The sequence below is a fragment of the Schistocerca serialis genome, chromosome 2, assembly GCF_023864345.2.
Source record: "Schistocerca serialis cubense isolate TAMUIC-IGC-003099 chromosome 2, iqSchSeri2.2, whole genome shotgun sequence".
In the NCBI taxonomy this organism is placed as follows: domain Eukaryota; kingdom Metazoa; phylum Arthropoda; class Insecta; order Orthoptera; family Acrididae; genus Schistocerca; species Schistocerca serialis.
This window is the reverse complement of record NC_064639.1, coordinates 1,028,105,398-1,028,125,202: the sequence shown is the minus strand read 5'-3', so window position 1 is coordinate 1,028,125,202 and position 19,805 is coordinate 1,028,105,398. Positions and strand designations below refer to the sequence as shown.

At 43.2% G+C, this 19,805-nt stretch overlaps 1 protein-coding gene across 2 annotated transcripts in view; it reads left to right on the top strand.

Annotated features, from left to right (window-relative positions):
* LOC126458450 (CBY1-interacting BAR domain-containing protein 1) overlaps positions 1-19,805 on the top strand; it is a 211,698-nt gene that overhangs the window by 115,459 nt on the left and 76,434 nt on the right. For both annotated transcript variants that reach the window (XM_050095516.1, XM_050095515.1), the window contains exon 5: positions 11,102-11,326. In XM_050095516.1, the coding sequence (XP_049951473.1) occupies positions 11,102-11,326 (225 nt within the window). The remainder of the gene's footprint in view (positions 1-11,101; positions 11,327-19,805) is intronic.

The window sequence follows — 19,805 nt, the reverse complement described above, 5'->3', positions numbered from 1 at the left end:
ATAAACAAATATAAATCTGTACTAATTATAAACATTTGGAAGACAAAATACTAGAACCTTAAAGTATCTATTTGGCCCTATTCGAAAACATGTTAGCAAAACCAGCCCTGAATTAATTCCAAAGTAATTAACAGTTTTGTCAAAAGTATTGTTTGCATAACTATATTTGTTAATTTCATGATTTAAAAAAATAATTTGGCTTAACCCTTGCAGTAGAAGGAATTGTTGAAAAGAACCAATTTTTTGATGTAGTCAGTTAATTTAATGAGTTAAGTTTTAATTGTAATTTCTGTAAATTAAACCTCAAACAGTGTGTAGTTTCAGCACCTGTTATTGTGATGATATATAAGGGCCTATTTTTGGTCACAAGTCAATCAGCCCATGGCTGAGTTTCAGATGAGGAACCTGTGTTGGTTAGAACAATAACAATGCTTCAACTTAACTGTAGAATAACTGTTAAACAATTAGGCCATGTGTAAAAGCAATGACAGTGTCTGCTCCATACGTATCTGTTTATTCTTCAAGAACTGTGAATTATTTGGTCATGTTTGTACTGCTCATAGATGTTCAACAGTAAACTATTGTAGCAATATGTGGAGGTTCACCTGCAAACTATTAATGAGGCTTATGGAAAGTTTAAACAATAGTGCACTGGTCATCCATATATAACTGTGTATTATTGGGAGATTGTGCAATGTGAAAGTAAAAGTCAGTGAAACGTAACTGTGCATCTGTCGGATACCTTGTTTACCATAGTCAGTGTCCAAATTACAAACTCCATTTTTCAGCCAGTGTAGCAACGCAGTATGTTGACACCGAGAGCAACAAATGAAGAAATAAAAGCAGGTGGAACTGCTACAATGTGTCCTGTCAACTATTCCTTTCTTTTAGTCAGGTTGTGCGCTAAATATATATATTATTTTTATTTCAATTCAGAACCTCCTCATTAGTTGTTCAATGTACCCATTTAATCATTTAATATTTGTCATTCTTCTACAGCACCATATATCAGAATTTTCTCTTTATGTCTAAATTGTTTACCATCCCCATTTTGCTTCCATACAAGGCTGCATCTCAGACAAATACCTTCAAAAATGAATTCCTAACAATTAAATTTATATTAGCTATTAACAAATTTCTCTTTCTCAGAAATGCTTTTCTTGTTACTGCCACTCTGCATTTTGTATCCTCTCTATTTTCTCCATTATCGGTTATTTAGCTGCTCAGATAGCAAACCTCATCTACTAATTTTAATGTCTCATTTCCTAATTTAATTTCCCCAGCATCACTGATGTGGTTACCTTACCCTTGTTTTACTTTTGTTGCTGTTCATCTTATAAACTCTTTCAAACTGTAATCCATTCCATTAAAGTGCTCTTCCAATTCTCTTGCCAACTCTGACAGAATTACAATACCACTAGCAAACCTTAAAAATTTTATGTCTTCTCTCTGAATTTCTGTCTCCTTTCCTAATTTCTCCTTGGTTACCTTTACTGCTTGCTCAATATACAGATTAAATAGCATCAGGAAGAGTCAACAGTCCTGTCTTACTTTTATAATTGCAGTCAAGATTCCATACAGGTAACAAATACCCTTTCACTCCCTGTGCTTTATTCTTGTTACCTTCGTAATTTCAAACAGTGTATTCCGGTCAACATTGTCAAAGGCTTGCTGTAAGACTGGAAATGGTGTAGATGTAGGTTTATAACATTTAGAGCTCAGAATAATGCTGCATGTTGTTCTGTACCCAACATGTTCTTTAGACTGTGCATGTACCAAGCACTGTCAGTGAAGTGAAACATTGTGTTTATTGTGTTCTAACAGGTATCTTTCAGTGATTTATGGGCAAGTAAGCTCCTTAAATCATAGGCTATTCACATCAGATCTAATTTTTTCAAACAGTTGAATAATGTGATATTCACTTGACGAATTGTAAAAAAGCATATATTTATTAAACTGTAAGACATACAGCTATGAAACTTGTGACAAGTATTTATGAGTCCCTCAGGTTTAGATGCGGAGCTGCAGATAGGCACAACAAAAGACTCACAAATTAGCTTTCGGCCAGTATGGCCTTTGTCAAAAATAGATCACACACACACACACACACACACACACACACACACATACACGCAAATGCAACTCACACACACACACACACACACACACACATGCAGACTCTGGCAACTGCAGCCACACTTCAGTTGCCAGAGACTGCAGTCTTGTGTGTGTGTGTGTGTGTGTGTGTGTGTGTGTGTGTGTGTGTGTGTGTCATCTATTTTTGATGAAGGCCATAATGGCCGAAAGCTAATTTGTGACAGTCTTTTTGTTGCACCTATTTGCGACTCAGCATCTCTGCTATATGGTGAGTAGCAACTTTCCATTTCATAATATTGTTACATTCCATCCTCGATTTTTCATTGTTTGATATTGATCTCTCAAGTTTAGATTATGTATGTTCAATATGTCCTCCACTAGTGATATGAATAATATGATATAAATACTTGAATTCTTCCCATACTTGGGTAAGAATGTCCATTGCACTGATTTTGTGGCAGTACAGATCCTGTTCTTCAACTCTTCTAGGTTCTGTGGTAGTGTTGGTGCATAAATGTTGCCCTTAATGAAACCTCAAAGGAAGAGGTCACAGGGTACAAAATCTGATGACTGTGGAGCCCAGGTAAGAAATGCTGAGTTGCTGGCTGTTTGATGATCAATCTAATGACTTGATAGAGTTTCATTCAGATATTCATGCCCTTGGCAACTTCAGTGAGGGGGTGCTCTATCTTATTGAATAATGAAGTTATCCTCATTGAGCCTCAGAAACAACCAGTTCTGTATCATAGCAAGATACTGCTGACTTTTAACCATGTTTTCATCAATGAAGAATGGGCTGTAAACAGATGCGTGGGATATCGCGCAAAACACATTCATTTTAGGTGAACCTTGTACATGGTCATTGTGTGCATGTGGGTTCTGTAGGCCCCAGATGTGACCACTGTGTTAGTTTACTTTCCATCAAAGAAGAATGAACCATAAACAGATGAGTGGGATATCACACAGAACACATTCAATTTGGGTGAATCCCATACAAGTCTAGTGTGGGCATGTAGGTTCTGTAGGCCCCAAATTTGACCGTTGTGTTAGTTTACTTTCCCACTAAGGGGAAAGTCACTTAATCACAGAAAGTGTTATCACTGTCAACAGCATTCTGAATCTTTTCGAAAAATGCCATATGTTTGCATTTGTCATCATGACAGAGCCTGCAACAGCTGTAACTTCTACGGCATCATAACCAACTGATGTCTCAAAACAGACCAAGTTGTTATTATAGGCAGCTGTATTTCCTGACTGGTATGACAAGTTGATTTTGTAGGATTGTGCTGGAAAGCTGTTTGGATTCATGCAATATTTTCATTGGAAATACAAGGGCAGCAAGGACTCTTTACTTACATAAACATCTTGTGTCTACCAACTGTCAATACCATCTGTGAATGTTCCATCCAGTAAGAGGATCAGTTTGGTACCTCAACCTGAAACATTTTTGCTCTGTATTTGCAGAATTATGCTTCATTAATGTGAGAACACAAAATGATTTCTGCTGTGAAGTAGCCATTTTTGCAACATGTGACGGTAACCAAGTGAACAGAAGACAACCAACATCTACCGGTAGTGAGGATAAACTAAATAATGTATTTATTCCTCCAATAACCAAGCTATGGCACAGCATTTGATAGTTTTAATAACATAATACTTTTTAATATGTGTATTCTTTTTGAAAAAGCTTGCTTACACAAGCTAGACATATGATGTTTCAAATGCTTTTTATAAATAAATAAGAAGATTTCATGAAATTACTGTTGTGACAGTGCCACGACATTCAAAAGTGCCGCTACGTTAGTACGCGAACACGGCGATAGAGGCGCTCCGCAGCTCGGCCGAGCGCGGGAGCGCCACCTGGTTATGAACGGCGCCGGCCGCATGTCACGGCCCGGCAGTCAAATGACAGATACGGAGTTAGTAACATGTAACCCGCGAGTGTTTCTACTTTTGTATCTCCACGCACTTTATTAGTGATTAAAGGTTATAACACTTTTTGGCGACAAGGTCGGATATTTTTTTTTCCCTGCGTTGTGGACTTGTGTGTTCGTGTCGGGGCAGACATGGAACAGCTTATGCAAGCGCTTATTGAACAACAAACACAGCTGACGGCTGCTATTCAGGCATTGTCGACGTCGCTTACTCATCGTCTGTCTTCCTCTTCTCCGCCTCCGTTCCCTCCTTATGACGAGGCCGCTGAAGACTGGGAGGATTATGAGAAGCGTTTGCGGCAACACTTCTTGGCTTTCGGCGTTGTCGACGCTCCTATGTGTAAGTCGTTATTTCTATCTTGGATTTCCCCACGGATCTATCAGCTGCTATCTCAGTTAGCCCCTCTGCGGGAACCTGCCTCTCTGTCCTTCCAAGAAATGTGTGACTTATTGTCTAACTATTACCGAAAAAACACCCATGTCGTTGCCGCCCGCGTGGCTTTTTACCGGTGTCGTAAACAGCCCCATCAATCTTACCGGGCTTGGGCGGCGGAACTACACGGTCTGAGTCGGAAATGTCAGTTTGTCACGGACAGTCATCATGAGTCTTACGCTGATTCAATGGTTCGGGACGCTATTTTACGGCTTGCTCCTGATAAAGAAGTTCGGCAACGTGCCTTACAATTGCCAAACCCGTCGTTGTCGGAAGTTCTCAGCATCGCTCAATCGTTTGAAGTGTCTCACGCTGCTGGTGCGCAAATCGATGCGTGGTGTGATGTAGGCGCTGTCCAGACCACGTTCGACGCAGACAATGTGCCTGTTTCACAGGGAAACGACGATGTGGTGGCGGTGCACTCGCGTCAACAACGTCGCGTTGGGCCGCCACGCTCGCAGCGAAAACAGCAACCACAGAAGCAGGTTCGTTCCGCCCTTCCTTCTTGTCCACGTTGTTTCGTGCAGCATGACAGAGCCGCGTGTCCAAAACGTTGGGCCACGTGTAATTCCTGTAGGAAAAAAGGCCACATTGCTTCTGTGTGTCAGTCCCCTAAAGTTCCTGTCGACGAGGACGAGGCTTCGGACATGGATGTTAACTGTGTGCTTTCTCAAACGAATAAGTTGTTTGTTACTGTTCGTGTTCTGGATAAAGACATTCGCATGCAAGTGGACACTGGCTCTGCAGTAACTCTCATTAATTCTTGCACGTATTTGGAGTTGGGCTCCCCTCCCTTGTCTCCTGTTACGCGTAATCTACGAACTTATAATCAGCAGAAAATTCCTATCGTTGGCCAGTTTGATGCTTCCACTGCCTACAAGTCTGTTGTTAGGCCCCTCACGTTTTATGTGGTGGATCATGCGGGCACTGAAAACCTGTTCGGTTATGATGCTTTCCAGTTGTTCGGGTTTTCCATTGATGATGATGTGCACCTCATATCTGAGGACATTCCGTATCCCCAGCTGGATGGCTTGTGTTCTGAATTCTCGTCCGTGTTCTCTGCTGGTCTGGGTCGTGCCAAGGATTTTGAAGCCCACATTACTCTTAAACCTACGGCTCGCCCTAAGTTTTTCCGGGCACGCCCTATTCCGATGGCGTTGCGTGCGCCTGTCAAAGCTGAGATAGACAGGTTAACGGCTTCGGGGATTCTCCTTCCTGTTACCTCCAGCGAATGGGCATCGCCCATCGTGGTGGTTTCTAAACCAAACGGGAGTCTGCGATTGTGTGGTGATTTTAAAGCCACTGTCAACGCTCAGAGCCTCATTGACACTTATCCTCTTCCCCGTCCTGAGGAGTTATTTACCAAGCTCGCTGGGGGCCAGTTCTTTTCCAAACTTGACCTATCGGAGGCATACCATCAGTTGCCATTGGATGCATCTTCCAAGGAATTTCTCGTCATCAACACTCCTTGTGGGTTGTATCAGTACCAGCGGTTACCATTTGGCGTCTCTAGCGCGCCGGCCATTTTTCAGCGGTTTTTGGAACAGCTCACGGCTTCCGTTCCCGGCTGCATCAACTACCTGGATGACATTGTTGTCACGGGGGCCTCCACTGAGGAGCACGTTCGCAATTTGCGTTCACTGTTTCGGGTTCTGCATTCAGCAGGGTTGAAGTGCAATCTGGACAAGTCACAGTTCTTCCAACCCTCCATTGTGTATCTTGGTTTCCACTTGTCCCGTGAGGGTATACGCCCTCTACGACAGCACGTTGCGGCCATTACCGCTCTACCCCGGCCGTCTACGGTCAAAGAACTTCAGGCGTTTCTAGGCAAGGTTGCTTATTATCACAAATTCATTCCCTCCGCGGCGGCGGTGGCTCATCCTCTGCATCAGCTGTTACGCAAAAACGTTCCTTTCTGTTGGTCCGCCGAGTGTGAGCAGGCTTTTGTCCGCCTGAAGGCTCATTTGCAGTCGGCGCCTTGTCTTGCCACATTCCGTCCGGGTCAGCACTTGGTTCTGGCAACTGACGCGTCACAGTATGGCCTAGGGGCTGTTCTCACCCATCGGTATGAGGATGGGTCGGAACGACTCATCGCCTACGCTTCCAAGACCCTCAACGATGCCCAACGGCGTTACTCTCAAATAGAAAAGGAGGCGCTCGCTATCATTTATGCTCTGAAAAAGTTCAGCGTTTTTTTGTATGGTTCTAAGTTTCACCTCATCACCGACCACAAGCCGCTGGTCTCTCTGTTCAGCCCCTCGTCGTCGCTTCCGGATAAGGCAGCTCACCGCCTGCAACGTTGGGCCTTATACTTGTCTCGTTTTCACTATGAGATTCACTATCGCCCCACGGCCCAGCACGCCAACGCTGACGCGTTGTCGCGTTTGCCGATGGGCCCCGACCCGGTTTTCGATCGCGATGAACTCCTCTGTTTCCACATTGATGAGGAAGAACGTCGTGCGGTCGAGGGTTTTCCACTTACAGGTTCGCAGGTCGCGTCGGCTACTGCGCGGGATCCGGTCCTGCGTCAGGTGATTGGTTTTGTTCAGCGGGGTTGGCCGGACAGGACCAAGGGCCGGGCGTCGGATCCCCTTCGCAACTACCATGCCTTGCGCCTTCGTCTGTCTGTTCGTGAGGGTGTTGTTCTTCTGGCCACGGATGGCGCATCTCCACGGGTTGTGGTGCCCGCCTCTCTTCGCAAAGCTGTTCTCAAACTATTGCATGAGGGCCATTGGGGGATTTCTCGGACTAAGTCCCTGGCCCGCAGGCACGTTTATTGGCCCGGTATCGATTCGGACATCGCCCACATGGTCGCTGCGTGTGATCAGTGTGTTCAACAACTGGCTGCGCCTCGTACTCTGCCCTCTCCGTGGCCTGATCCGGCGCAGCCGTGGGAACGGGTGCACGCTGACTTTGCCGGCCCCTTCCTCGGCACTTATTGGCTACTGTTGATTGACGCCTTCTCGAAGTTTCCGTTTGTTGTTCGCTGTCCGTCGCCCACCACTGCGGCGACGACGCTGGCTTTGTCAAAAATCTTTGCGCTAGAAGGTCTTCCATCCACGATTGTCACGGACAATGGCTCTCAGTTCTCTTCGCAGGCCTTCCGTGATTTTTGTACTGGACAAGGGATTCATCATGTTACAGCACCGCCCTTCCATCCGCAATCGAATGGGGAGGTGGAGCGCCTTGTCCGCACTTTCAAAAGCCAAATGAAAAAATTCCTTAGTGATTTTTCCACAGATGACGCTCTGTTGCAATTTCTGAGTTCTTATCGCTTCACGCCTCTGGGTGATCGCAGCCCTGCTGAACTCTTGCATGGCCGCCAACCGCGCACCCTACTGCATCTGCTTCACCCTGTCAGGCCTTGTACTGTGTCCCCTAGTGCGGGAAAATACCCGGTGGGCGCCGACGTGTGGGCACGGGGGTATGGATCTCGCCCTAAATGGATTCCAGGGGTGGTCCAGGCTCTTCGCGGCCGCCGGCTTTGTGAAATACGTACGGACGACGGCATGGTTGTTCGCCATTACGACCAGATGCGCCCACGAGTGGTGGCCACGCCGGTACCACCGCCCCTTCTTTCGTCTCCACCAGCCCGAGAAGCCAGTCCTGTCGCTGCTGCCGATCTTCTGGGCGTGTTGCTGCCGCCGCCGTCGCTACCGCTTCCGAGTACGCCGGAACCGGCCCCAGTCGCGACGCCGCCTTCTCCGGGACCCATCTCGCTGGAGCACACCCCCAGGTCCACGACACCTATGGATGCTGCTCCGGAGTTTTCACCCATCATCTCGTCCAGGAGGCACGTTCCACGCGCCAGCTTCCGTCCTGGACATTTTCGACCATACTCTCGTGTTTCTCCGCGGGATCTTCTCGGGACCTCCCAAGAGGCCATGGATGTCTCCGCACTGTCCGTGTCTCCACGAAAGTGAGCGTTTTTTTTTTTTCAAGGGGGGGAAAAGTGTTGTGACAGTGCCACGACATTCAAAAGTGCCGCTACGTTAGTACGCGAACACGGCGATAGAGGCGCTCCGCAGCTCGGCCGAGCGCGGGAGCGCCACCTGGTTATGAACGGCGCCGGCCGCATGTCACGGCCCGGCAGTCAAATGACAGATACGGAGTTAGTAACATGTAACCCGCGAGTGTTTCTACTTTTGTATCTCCACGCACTTTATTAGTGATTAAAGGTTATAACAATTACAATTTATGGTATGTGGTAAACTAATGATCCTTACAATACTAATGTGTGTAAATATTGTACTGAACTTCAGTAAGTATTATTGAGTGTTGATATCTCTGTTAAACTCTAGATGCATTGTTATATTTCCAACAAAAATATTCATTTGCTACCTGTTCCCCTGTATAACATACTCATAGAGTTCATTTCCCATGTCTAGCCCTTCTATATATTCCTTCCAGCTTTCAACTTTCCCTCTTTGGTCAGTACTAGCCTTCTGTCTGAGCTCTTGATGTTCATACAGCAGCATCTCTTTTCTCCAAATATCTTTTTTAATTTGCCTGTAGATGGCATTTATCTTTACCCTTCTCACACATTCTTCTGCAGCCTTGCATCTAGCCAGTCCTACTTTACTGTTTGACACCTTTTGTCGCTTCCACTTTTTAGATGCCTACATTCCCTTATGCCTGCTTTATTTGCTACAGTTTCATATTACCTCTTTTCAGCAATTAAATTCAATATCTTGTGTGCTATCCAAGGATTTCTACTGGACCTGCCCTCTCCCCCTTTCCTCTGCTGCATTCACTATTTCATCCTACACTCTGACACATAGAATGCTGGTTTTCTTTTTCCATTCTCGAGAGTAGTCTGTGGCCAGAGATTGGAATGGGGGAGAATTTTATCTCAGCAGTATTTTACTCTGTTGAATGTCATCATTATTAAGCCATGTAGTAGAGCTGCATACCCAGTACTACAATAGCAAGACCATCTTAGCTAAGGTTACAATGATTATCAGTTTATCAACTAGACTGTTATCCCTGCAACTACTGAGAAGGCTGCTGCATGTTTTCAAGAACCTCACATTTGTCTCACCTCTACACAGGCAGCCTTTGTTGTAATTGCACTCACAGTTGGAGATCTACTGGGGTAGAACTGACCCTCCTCTGCTAACATAAGTTATGGTAGTGAAGTAGTGAGTACCTGACAGTCGATTGTATGGAAGACCATTGCTTTCAGTGGCACATAAAGCTGCATGTATTCAAGGGCCAAACAACACAGAAGCTGGAGAGCAACAGAATGGAGGTGTGTAATGTCTGACAATGCACAACTTTTCCTCTTTCCAAATGATGCAGTATGTCAAGTGCACTGACAGCCCAATGAGGTATTTAACCTGCAGTTTGTGGAGGGTATAGTCCAGGCCAGAGTTGGTTCTGTTATGTTTTGGAGTTGTTTTTCATACAGTGATTTTGGCCCAGTCATTCAGTTTACCTTGAACATGAACCGGGATTTTTACTTCAACATTTTTCATTAAATAAGTGCTCTCCTTTCTTCTACTTTGTGATGATGAGTATATTGTTCACAATCCTATCTCTCAGAATGACAACAGTCTTGTTCATAAGGCTGCACTCATATGTTCCCAGTTTTACAAACATTCAGGCTCCCTATTATGCCTTAACAGGCTTTGTAAATCACCTTATATTAAACCCATAGAAAGGGTCTGGCAGTATTTGCAACAGTGGGTGAAACAGGAATCAGCATTTCCACAATTCGGTAGCTCTGTAAGACCTAATATTCAATAAACAGCTTCATCTGCATATGGAATACTTGAAGAAACTAGTGGACATTCTTCCTCACCAAATTTTGACTGTTATCAGGAGTTACGGTGATTGTGTGCAGTATTAGCATGATGTCTTTTGTCTGTGAAAGTATGACCATGGTTGACAGGCTTCACTACAGTTCAGTTGGACTGCATGAACATTTCTCACTCACTACCTGAATTGAGTATTGTTTTAAATGGAGACACTAAAGTAAAGTTGCTACATAGGAAGGTGACATGCTTTCACTGATATACCATTTTAATGGGTTCCACTACTAAAGTGCACAGCATTGAATAGCAAAGTAGTGTTTCTGTTCAGGATACATGATGAGTGTACAGCCATCATAATGCTACCACTGTATCGAGACACTGTTCACTTGTATCAAGGTATAACCTGTCAACCACTTCCAAAATTACACACATTTCATAACATTAACATCTTACTGTAGTTCTAAAGCATTTTTGTAAGCAGTTTGTTTAATTCTGTCATGTCACATCTGGTAGGCAGGGCGAAAATTATTGAGGCATGAGCTGTTGCTATTGTGAACAAAACTATATACAGTGATGTTGTGTCTATAGATGGTTGTAGCCCCCCATTCTAGAGCTCATAATTAATCTAAATTTCTTTTTTGCCAGACTAGAATGTACAAAATTGCTGTCTAGTGACAAACTTATTAGAAGCAAACTATTATAAGTAAGACTTTCAAACATGGCAGACCTCACGTGTTGACAACGGGGGTGGGGAAAGAGATTGTGATATAAATATTTTATGAATGCAATAATATCTAGTAACATGGGAAAAAGTTGAATGTTTGAGACACTTACACATCCCATGGAGGTAAATTACGATTTCCTTAACATTCATTTTACAGAGCATAGCCGAGTCAGAGTTGCTAAAAGCAACAGCTGACCTTTCTCGCACAGTCAGATCTCTTGAAGAACAGACTGACATGTTTGAGAAGAAAAAGCTACATGATATTAAGTCTATCATTTTAAATTACATTATAATTGAACTAAGCTTTCATGCAAAAGCTGTAGAATTATTTACAAAAGCGTATCAACAGGTTTCTGAAGTGGATGAGGAGGAAGACATGGAGGTAAGCACAGTTGTATCCATTTACATTATCATCAATAGAAATGCACAAGTGGAGTAAGTAATTCTTGATCTTGTCTCTGACTTTAGTATCTACTACAATTTTATTGTTGTGGTTGGTATGCAGTTATTCCGCTATATGATTCACAGATGATTACAAGGGATTTCAGATTAATTGATATTTGCTTACATTATAATGTGTACCTTCTTCTAGACTAGAGTTTCTTAATCTTTTGCAAAATTTGCGACAAAAATGACCATTAATTGCAATAGTATTTGTTTGCAACAAAAAGTGATTTCAAAACTAACACAAACGTCCTTGAAGCAAGATTTCAGATTTTCCCAGTGTAGACAGATTTCAAATATTTCGTAGGTATTTAGCCAAAATGGTGCCATCCAGAACGCACAGTATTTTGGCAAACCAACTTCTTGACACCTTCAGGCATTCCTGATGATTGACTGACTTCTAAAATGACTATCAGTCATCAGGAATGCCTGAAGGTGTCAAGAAGCCGGTTTGTGAAAATATCACACCTTCTGCATGACACCAACCAGCTGAACACCTCAGAAGTATTCAAAATTCTTGAAGTAACTTAAATTTAAAATAACATAATCAAAATCTTATTCTGGCAGGTGTGCTTAATACTAGGCTTTATAGATGAATGTTCATTTCTCATAACAGATTCAGAAGCAAGCCTCTTGCAGCATTTATTTTTTTGTTGACACACAAATTAAGAACCATGTTTTGCACGTTCATATAGTTGCAAATGGTAAATGACTAACATGGCATTTTGTAACAACCAAGGATAGTAATCTTTACACTACACCAGAATTATGATAACAGCATTAATTTCAATTTTTCTTTCAAGGATGAATGAGATGTCAGTTAAATAATATATATTTCTGTTGTTGAAATGATTGAAGGTTAAGCCATCATATTGCATTAGTTGTTACTTAAAATGTGTAGCGCACTTAAAATGTGTAGTGCATGCCATGAATGTAAATATATGATGCAGGACATAAAAGCAAACATACGAGTACTAAATGTATACAGAGCAGTACTGGAGAGAAGTTTATTCTTTAAAGTGTTTAAATTAGCTGTCTTGAGGTCAGATGGTAGTCTGTTATAAAAGATTGTTCCTACTGTACATTGACTACAGTCTGCAGCCTTTGTTTTTTACTTGAGATTCTGTGAAAGTTTTCCCTTCCCAGTATATTGTATCTATGTGGATTACTGTTTGTTACATTATATTCTGGATTTTGTTTCACAAACATTATGGTCTGTAAAATGTATATAGAGTAAATGATTAGTATTTTATATTTTCTGGAGATTTCTCTATAACTCTCTCTCCTTTTTACCTCAACTACCACTCTTACTGCCTTTTTTTGTGGTCTGAAGAGCCTGTCAGTGAAGACAGCTTGTGGCCCACCCCTTATCTCAGTACCATACTGAAGATGTTGGTGTATCACTCCGAAGTATATTTGTCTCTGGATGTTATAGTCCAGGAAGACTGAGACCATTTCAGTAGATATACATTTGTATTGATTTTCTTACAGATATGGTCTATATGTTCTTTCCATAAGAGGTGTTCATCAACAATTATATCAAAAATTTGTGTTTGTTTGTCTAGCTGAGGCTCAATGGCGGTGTAAATTGAATATTATTTATGTTCTGCTTATAGGTAAGCATAAATTGCATTGTTACTGTCTTCTCTTTATTTACAGGTAGCTTATTTGAAGTAAGATAATTTTATTATAATATTATTTATATATATGTTATAAAATATATAATATTTTATTATTATATTATAACACAAAATTATAAAGATTTCACTAATGTTTGTAGTAGTTTGCATATCATGGCCCCAGCTGACAAAAGATATGTCATCAGCATAGTTTATAACCACGCAGTTTTGGGTTCAGTTAAATCATTAACGTACACAAGAAATGGAAAAAGCCCCAGTACACCTTCTCAGGGTACACCACAATGAAGTATCTTGTGGGCCCAATTTGATTGTTACCAACTGTTTATTCCGTTACTTGTAAGTTCATTTGACACATTGTTTCCTGTCTTTCAAATAGGAGGTACGTAATTGTAAGGCCACCCCTCTCATCCTGCATGCTTATAATTTATGCAGTGGAATTGTATGGTTCACAATATCATAAGCTTTACTCATATCCTGTTACCTTATCTCCTTCCTCTAGTTTGTTTAATGCTTCATGTATAAAAATTGCTATTGCTGCTAAAGTAGATCTCCTTTTCTAAAACCATGTTGCAGATTTTTGAGTAGATTATGTTTGACAAAATGTGCCTCAAACTGTTTTAATATTACTTTCTCTAGTAACTTTCCAAGCTCTGAAGTTAATAATATAGGCCTATCGTTTTTCATGTCAGTTTTTATTCCCTTTTTATACACAGTAGGATTTCAGAGATTTTCAAAAGATCAGGGAATTCTACATGGCAGAGGGTGATATTTGTTAGATGTGTCAGAGGATTCACTAACTCTCCTCTGCATTCCTTTATCAGCCTAGGTAAAATCTCATTCCAGACACAAGATACACTCCTGGAAATTGAAATAAGAACACCGTGAATTCATTGTCCCAGGAAGGGGAAACTTTATTGACACATTCCTGGGGTCAGATACATCACATGATCACACTGACAGAACCACAGGCACATAGACACAGGCAACAGAGCATGCACAATGTCGGCACTAGTACAGTGTATATCCACCTTTCGCAGCAATGCAGGCTGCTATTCTCCCATGGAGACGATCGTAGAGATGCTGGATGTGGTCCTGTGGAACGGCTTGCCATGCCATTTGCACCTGGCGCCTCAGTTGGACCAGCATTCGTGCTGGACGTGCAGACTGCGTGAGACGACGCTTCATCCAGTCCCAAACATGCTCAATGGGGGACAGATCCGGAGATCTTGCTGGCCAGGGTAGTTGACTTACACCTTCTAGAGCACATTGGGTGGCACGGGATACATGCGGACGTGCATTGTCCTGTTGGAACAGCAAGTTCCCTTGCCGGTCTAGGAATGGTAGAACGATGGGTTCGATGACGGTTTGGATGTACCGTGCACTATTCAGTGTCCCCTCGACGATCACCAGTGGTGTACGGCCAGTGTAGGAGATCGCTCCCCACACCATGATGCCGGGTGTTGGCCCTGTGTGCCTCGGTCGTATGCAGTCCTGATTGTGGCGCTCACCTGCACGGCGCCAAACACGCATACGACCATCATTGGCACCAAGGCAGAAGCGACTCTCATCGCTGAAGACGACACGTCTCCATTCGTCCCTCCATTCACGCCTGTCGCGACACCACTGGAGGCGGGCTGCACGATGTTGGGGCGTGAGCGGAAGACGGCCTAACGGTGTGCGGGACTGTAGCCCAGCTTCATGGAGACGGTTGCGAATGGTCCTCGCCGATACTCCAGGAGCAACAGTGTCCCTAATTTGCTGGGAAGTGGCGGTGCGGTCCCCTACGGCACTGCGTAGGATCCTACGGTCTTGGCGTGCATCCGTGCGTTGCTGCGGTCCGGTCCCAGGTCGACGGGCACGTGCACCTTCCGCCGACCACTGGCGACAACATCGATGTACTGTGGAGACCTCACGCCCCACGTGTTGAGCAATTCGGCGGTACGTCCACCCGGCCTCCCGCATGCCCACTATACGCCCTCGCTCAAAGTCCGTCAACTGCACATACGGTTCACGTCCACGCTGTCGCGGCATGCTACCAGTGTTAAAGACTGCGATGGAGCTCCGTATGCCACGGCAAACTGGCTGACACTGACGGCGGCGGTGCACAAATGCTGCGCAGCTAGCGCCATTCGACGGCCAACACCGCGGTTCCTGGTGTGTCCGCTGTGCCGTGCGTGTGATCATTGCTTGTACAGCCCTCTCGCAGTGTCCGGAGCAAGTATGGTGGGTCTGACACACCGGTGTCAATGTGTTCTTTTTTCCATTTCCAGGAGTGTATTTTAGCTTTAAGTTTTTAAATGACTGTTAGGAGGTCCCTCTGAGTAATGCTGTGGATGAATAAAAGATTGGCTATTATTTGTAACATTTAAATTGGGTACCTAGTGATGTGCTTCACTTGTGCCAATTGTACTAAACATCTGTTTGAATTTCCCACACACTTTTTTTTGGGTTCTTTCTTATACATTCATTTTCTTTTAACATTATGCTGGTGTGTTCATGAGATTACTGTCTCCCACATTCTTTATACATTATTTTCCAGTCAGTTTTACTAAAACAAGTTAAGTTGCTTATTTGATAGGCATATTTATGAGCTTTAAGATTAGTCAAGGAAGCTCTGTAATGTTTCTGATCAGTTTGTAATTTCTTAAATAGTATTGCAATTTAACAATATTATGAAAAGGAAAGTTGCCACTCACCATATAGTAGAGACCCTGACTCCCACAACAAAAAGACTGTCACACATAAAGCTTTCGGCCAGTAAGGCCTTTGTCAAAAATAGATGACACACACACACACACACACACACACACACACACACACAAACACACAGACACACATACGGAAATGCAACTCACGCAAACGACTGCAGTCTCAGAGTCTCAGGCAACTGAAACCACACTGTGAGCAGTAGCATCAGTGCATGATGGGAGTGGCGACTGGGTTGCCTTCCTAACTCAGTTCACTCCTCCATCCAACCGTGGTCTATCCCCACTACCCCCAAATCAGCCCATTTTAACTTTACAGAATTTCATAACATCAAATTTTGCCTCACCATCATTTCCCAAATCCCTCAACATGCAAACTAACCTTACATCCACAGAAAGAACTGCAGTCCACCTTCTAAAAACTGATCCCAACCTTATAATACTACCTGCAGACAAAGGCTTTGCCACAGTTGTTTTGAACTGTCAGGACCCGGCAGAAGAAATCTGACAGCTGTCAGATACTTTCACCTACAAACCTCGCCACCGTGGTCCCATTCCAGAAATCCAGCAGGATCCTGCTCAAATCCTTAGGCTCATCCCAGAACCTCTCCCCGGAGTCCATCTCTCTACTCACCCTACCACTTCCTGCACTCCTACCTTCTACATGCTTCCTTAAGTCCATAAATAACCACCCAGGATGCCCCATTGTGACCGGTTACTGTCTGCTTTCGTAGACCAACACCTTCAACCTATTACCCAGAACCTACCCTCCTACATAAAAGATACCAACCATTTCCTCCATTGACTCTCCACAGATCCTGTCCCTTTACCACACAGTGCCCTGTTCATCACTATTGATGCCACCTCCCTTTACACTAACATTTCTAATGCCCTCAGCCTTACCACTACTGAACAATACCTTTCCCAATGCCTGATGGCTTCCAGACCAACTATCTCCTTTCTAGTTGCCATGACCAACTATATCCTCACCCACAATTATTCCTCCTTTGAAGGCATTACTTACAAACAAATCCAGGGTACGACTGTAGCAATCCTCATGGCACCATCCTATGCCAACCCATTCATGGGCCATGTTGAGGAATCCTTCCTAAACACCCAGAGTCTTAAACCCCTCACCTGGTTCACATTCATCGATGACATCCTTGTGATCTGGATCGAGGCTGAGGACACCCTGCCTACATTCCTCCAGAACCTCAACCGCTTCGCCCCATTTACTTCACCTGGTCCTACTCAACCCAATAAGCCTCCTTCCTAGATGACCTCCACCTCAAAGATGACTACATCAATACCTTCTGTCCATATCAAACCGACTAACCACCAGCAGTACCTCCACTTCAACAGCTGCCACACATTCCATACCAAGAAGTCCCTTCCACACAGCCCAGCCAGCCATGCATCTGCAGTGATGAACGGTCCCTCTCGAAATATACCAAGGGTCTCACTGAAGTCTTCACAGATCATAATTATCATCCCAACCTTGTACAAAAACAAATCTTCCATGCATTATCTATCTAGTCTCCCACCACCTCCCAAAGTCCCGCTGTCCAGCTACAGACCAGCATTCCCCTCGCAACTCAGTACCACCCAGGAATGGAGCAATGAATTACATTCCCTGCCAGAGTTTTGACTACCTCCCATCATGCTCTGAAATGAGAAATGTCTTGCCCACTATCCTTCCTACCCCTCCCACAGTGGTATTCCACCATCCACCAAACCTACACAATATCCTCATCCGTCCTTACACAACCCCTGTTCCCAACCCCTTACCTCATAGTTCATATCCCTGTAATATACCTAGATGCAAGACCTGTCGCATACATCCTCCCACCACTACCTAATCCAGTCCAGTCGCAAACATCACCTATCCCATTAAAGGCAGGGCTACCTGTGAAACTAGTCACGTGATCTACAAGCTAAGCTGCAACCACTGTGCTTCATTCTATGTGGGCACGACAAGCAACAAGCTGTCTGTCTGCATGAATGGCAACTTACAAACTGTGGCCAAGAAACAAGTGGACCACATGCCAAACATGACATCCTTCATTTCAATAACTGCTTCACAGCCTGTGCCATATGCATCCATCCCACCAACACTGGCTTTTCTGAACTGCACAGGTGGCAACTTTCCCTGTAATACATCCTACATTCCTGTAATCCTCCTGGACTCAACTTTCATTAGTCACTGTCTTCACCCATTCCAGCTCTACACAGCTGTCATTCTACCATCACACCCATTGTTTTTACTTTTTACTTCTCTCCTTTTCCACTATGCCCCCACCCCCCTCCCCACCTCTCCCATGACCTCTATCTGACCTGCAGCACTTCACTGTCCTCCACCCCCACCATATTATCCCTCCCCTCCCTGCCCAAGCCTCCTCCTACCCCCACCCAGTCACCACTCCCATCATGGACTAGTGCTGCTGCTTACAGTGTGGTTTTGGTTGTCCGAGACTGCAGTCATGTGTGTGAGTTGTGTTTATGTAAGTGTTTGTGCGTTTGTGTGTGTGTGTGTGTGTGTGTGTGTGTGTGTGTGTGTGTGTGTGATCTGTTTTTGATGAAGGTCTTACTGGCCGAAAGCTTTATGTGTGACAGTCTTTTTGTTGTGCCTATCTGTGACTCAGCATCTTCACTATATGGTGAGTGGCAACTTTCCTTTTCATAATATTTTTACATTACTTCCTGGATTTTCCGTTGTGTGAGTGTCGTAATGTAGTATTTTGAATGAGTATGTAACTGTGCTTCATTTTCTCTCTCAGTTCAATGCTTTCAGAAGGGAAATTCTTATCTTTGTGACTACTAGCTTTGTTTACTTGTTTTACTAAAGGACATGTTTCATTTAAAGTTTTATTGAATAGTTTACAGAAATTGTCCCATTTATTGTTAACATTTGTTGCATTGTAAACTGGTTCCCATTTTTCATTGTCTAATTCATATATTATTAACAGGCTGTTAATTAATATAAAGCAATCAAAATGTGAAAAAGAGTAATCGAACTTAGAAATAAATCCAGAAGTGATAAGAACCATGAAAGATATAAGTCACAAATGCAGAAAAGCAGAAATTGATAAAGAAAGGAACAATAAGGAATTTAAAATAAAAATCAATTGAAAAACAAGAAGAAAAGGAATGGAACTGGGACATTGTAGAGGACGCTTAGCAAAATTGGCACAGGAAATCTGGAATGGTAGTCTTTGTAGGGCAAAAAAATACTATATTCTTTAATCTTCACTATGACCAAGTCCTGACAGCAGGAGACAAAGATGACTCCAGTTATATGTTCAGGGAACTGCGCGAACGATACTCAAAATGTGCCCTAACAATAAACACAAAAAAGATGGAGTATATGGTAGTGGGGGAAGATGACCGAAAATATTTGGACATGAGGTTCTGCAAATTAAAATCTTATATTTAAATACATGGGCATCACTTTTACAACAAGTAAAAGAAGCACACGGTTGCAGAAGTTTTATTCAGCCATAGAGCATTTTTACAATGATATTGGACATGTGTTGGTATTACAACTTAACACTAGAGCGCACACGCGGGCTACATGTGTAGCCCAGTGAGTAAAACAGTCATTTATTTTCAACAATTGGTGCATTACAGTGCCAACATTTTATGTATTCCTCAGGTAAGAATTTCAGTTCTTGCTAGTATTGTCCCGACCCCCACGGTGCAAGGATGTGTAAATAAACTGTCGTTGAAATCTGTTGGCTACATCTGTAGCCCATGTGACTGTTCGTGGAAGTTAAATCTCTGATTGCACAAGCTGTGAAACTGAGGTAAATATGATACAGTTGCTGTAATAAATACTACAAAAGCAGTGCACATTTTATAGTATTGTCATTTGTAGGCATTTTTGCAGTTAGTTATTTCTTGTTCTGTATATTATATGTTTAGATGCTGGATCATATAAACAAGATGGAATAAAAAATTAAAAAAAAAATAAAAAAAATCAGAGACGGCAACTGGAGGAAGAAGGGTTTGTGGAACAAAATGTTCCACCTGTGTCTCCTTACAAGTCTAATATGGAACAGGAAGGCGAGAAAGA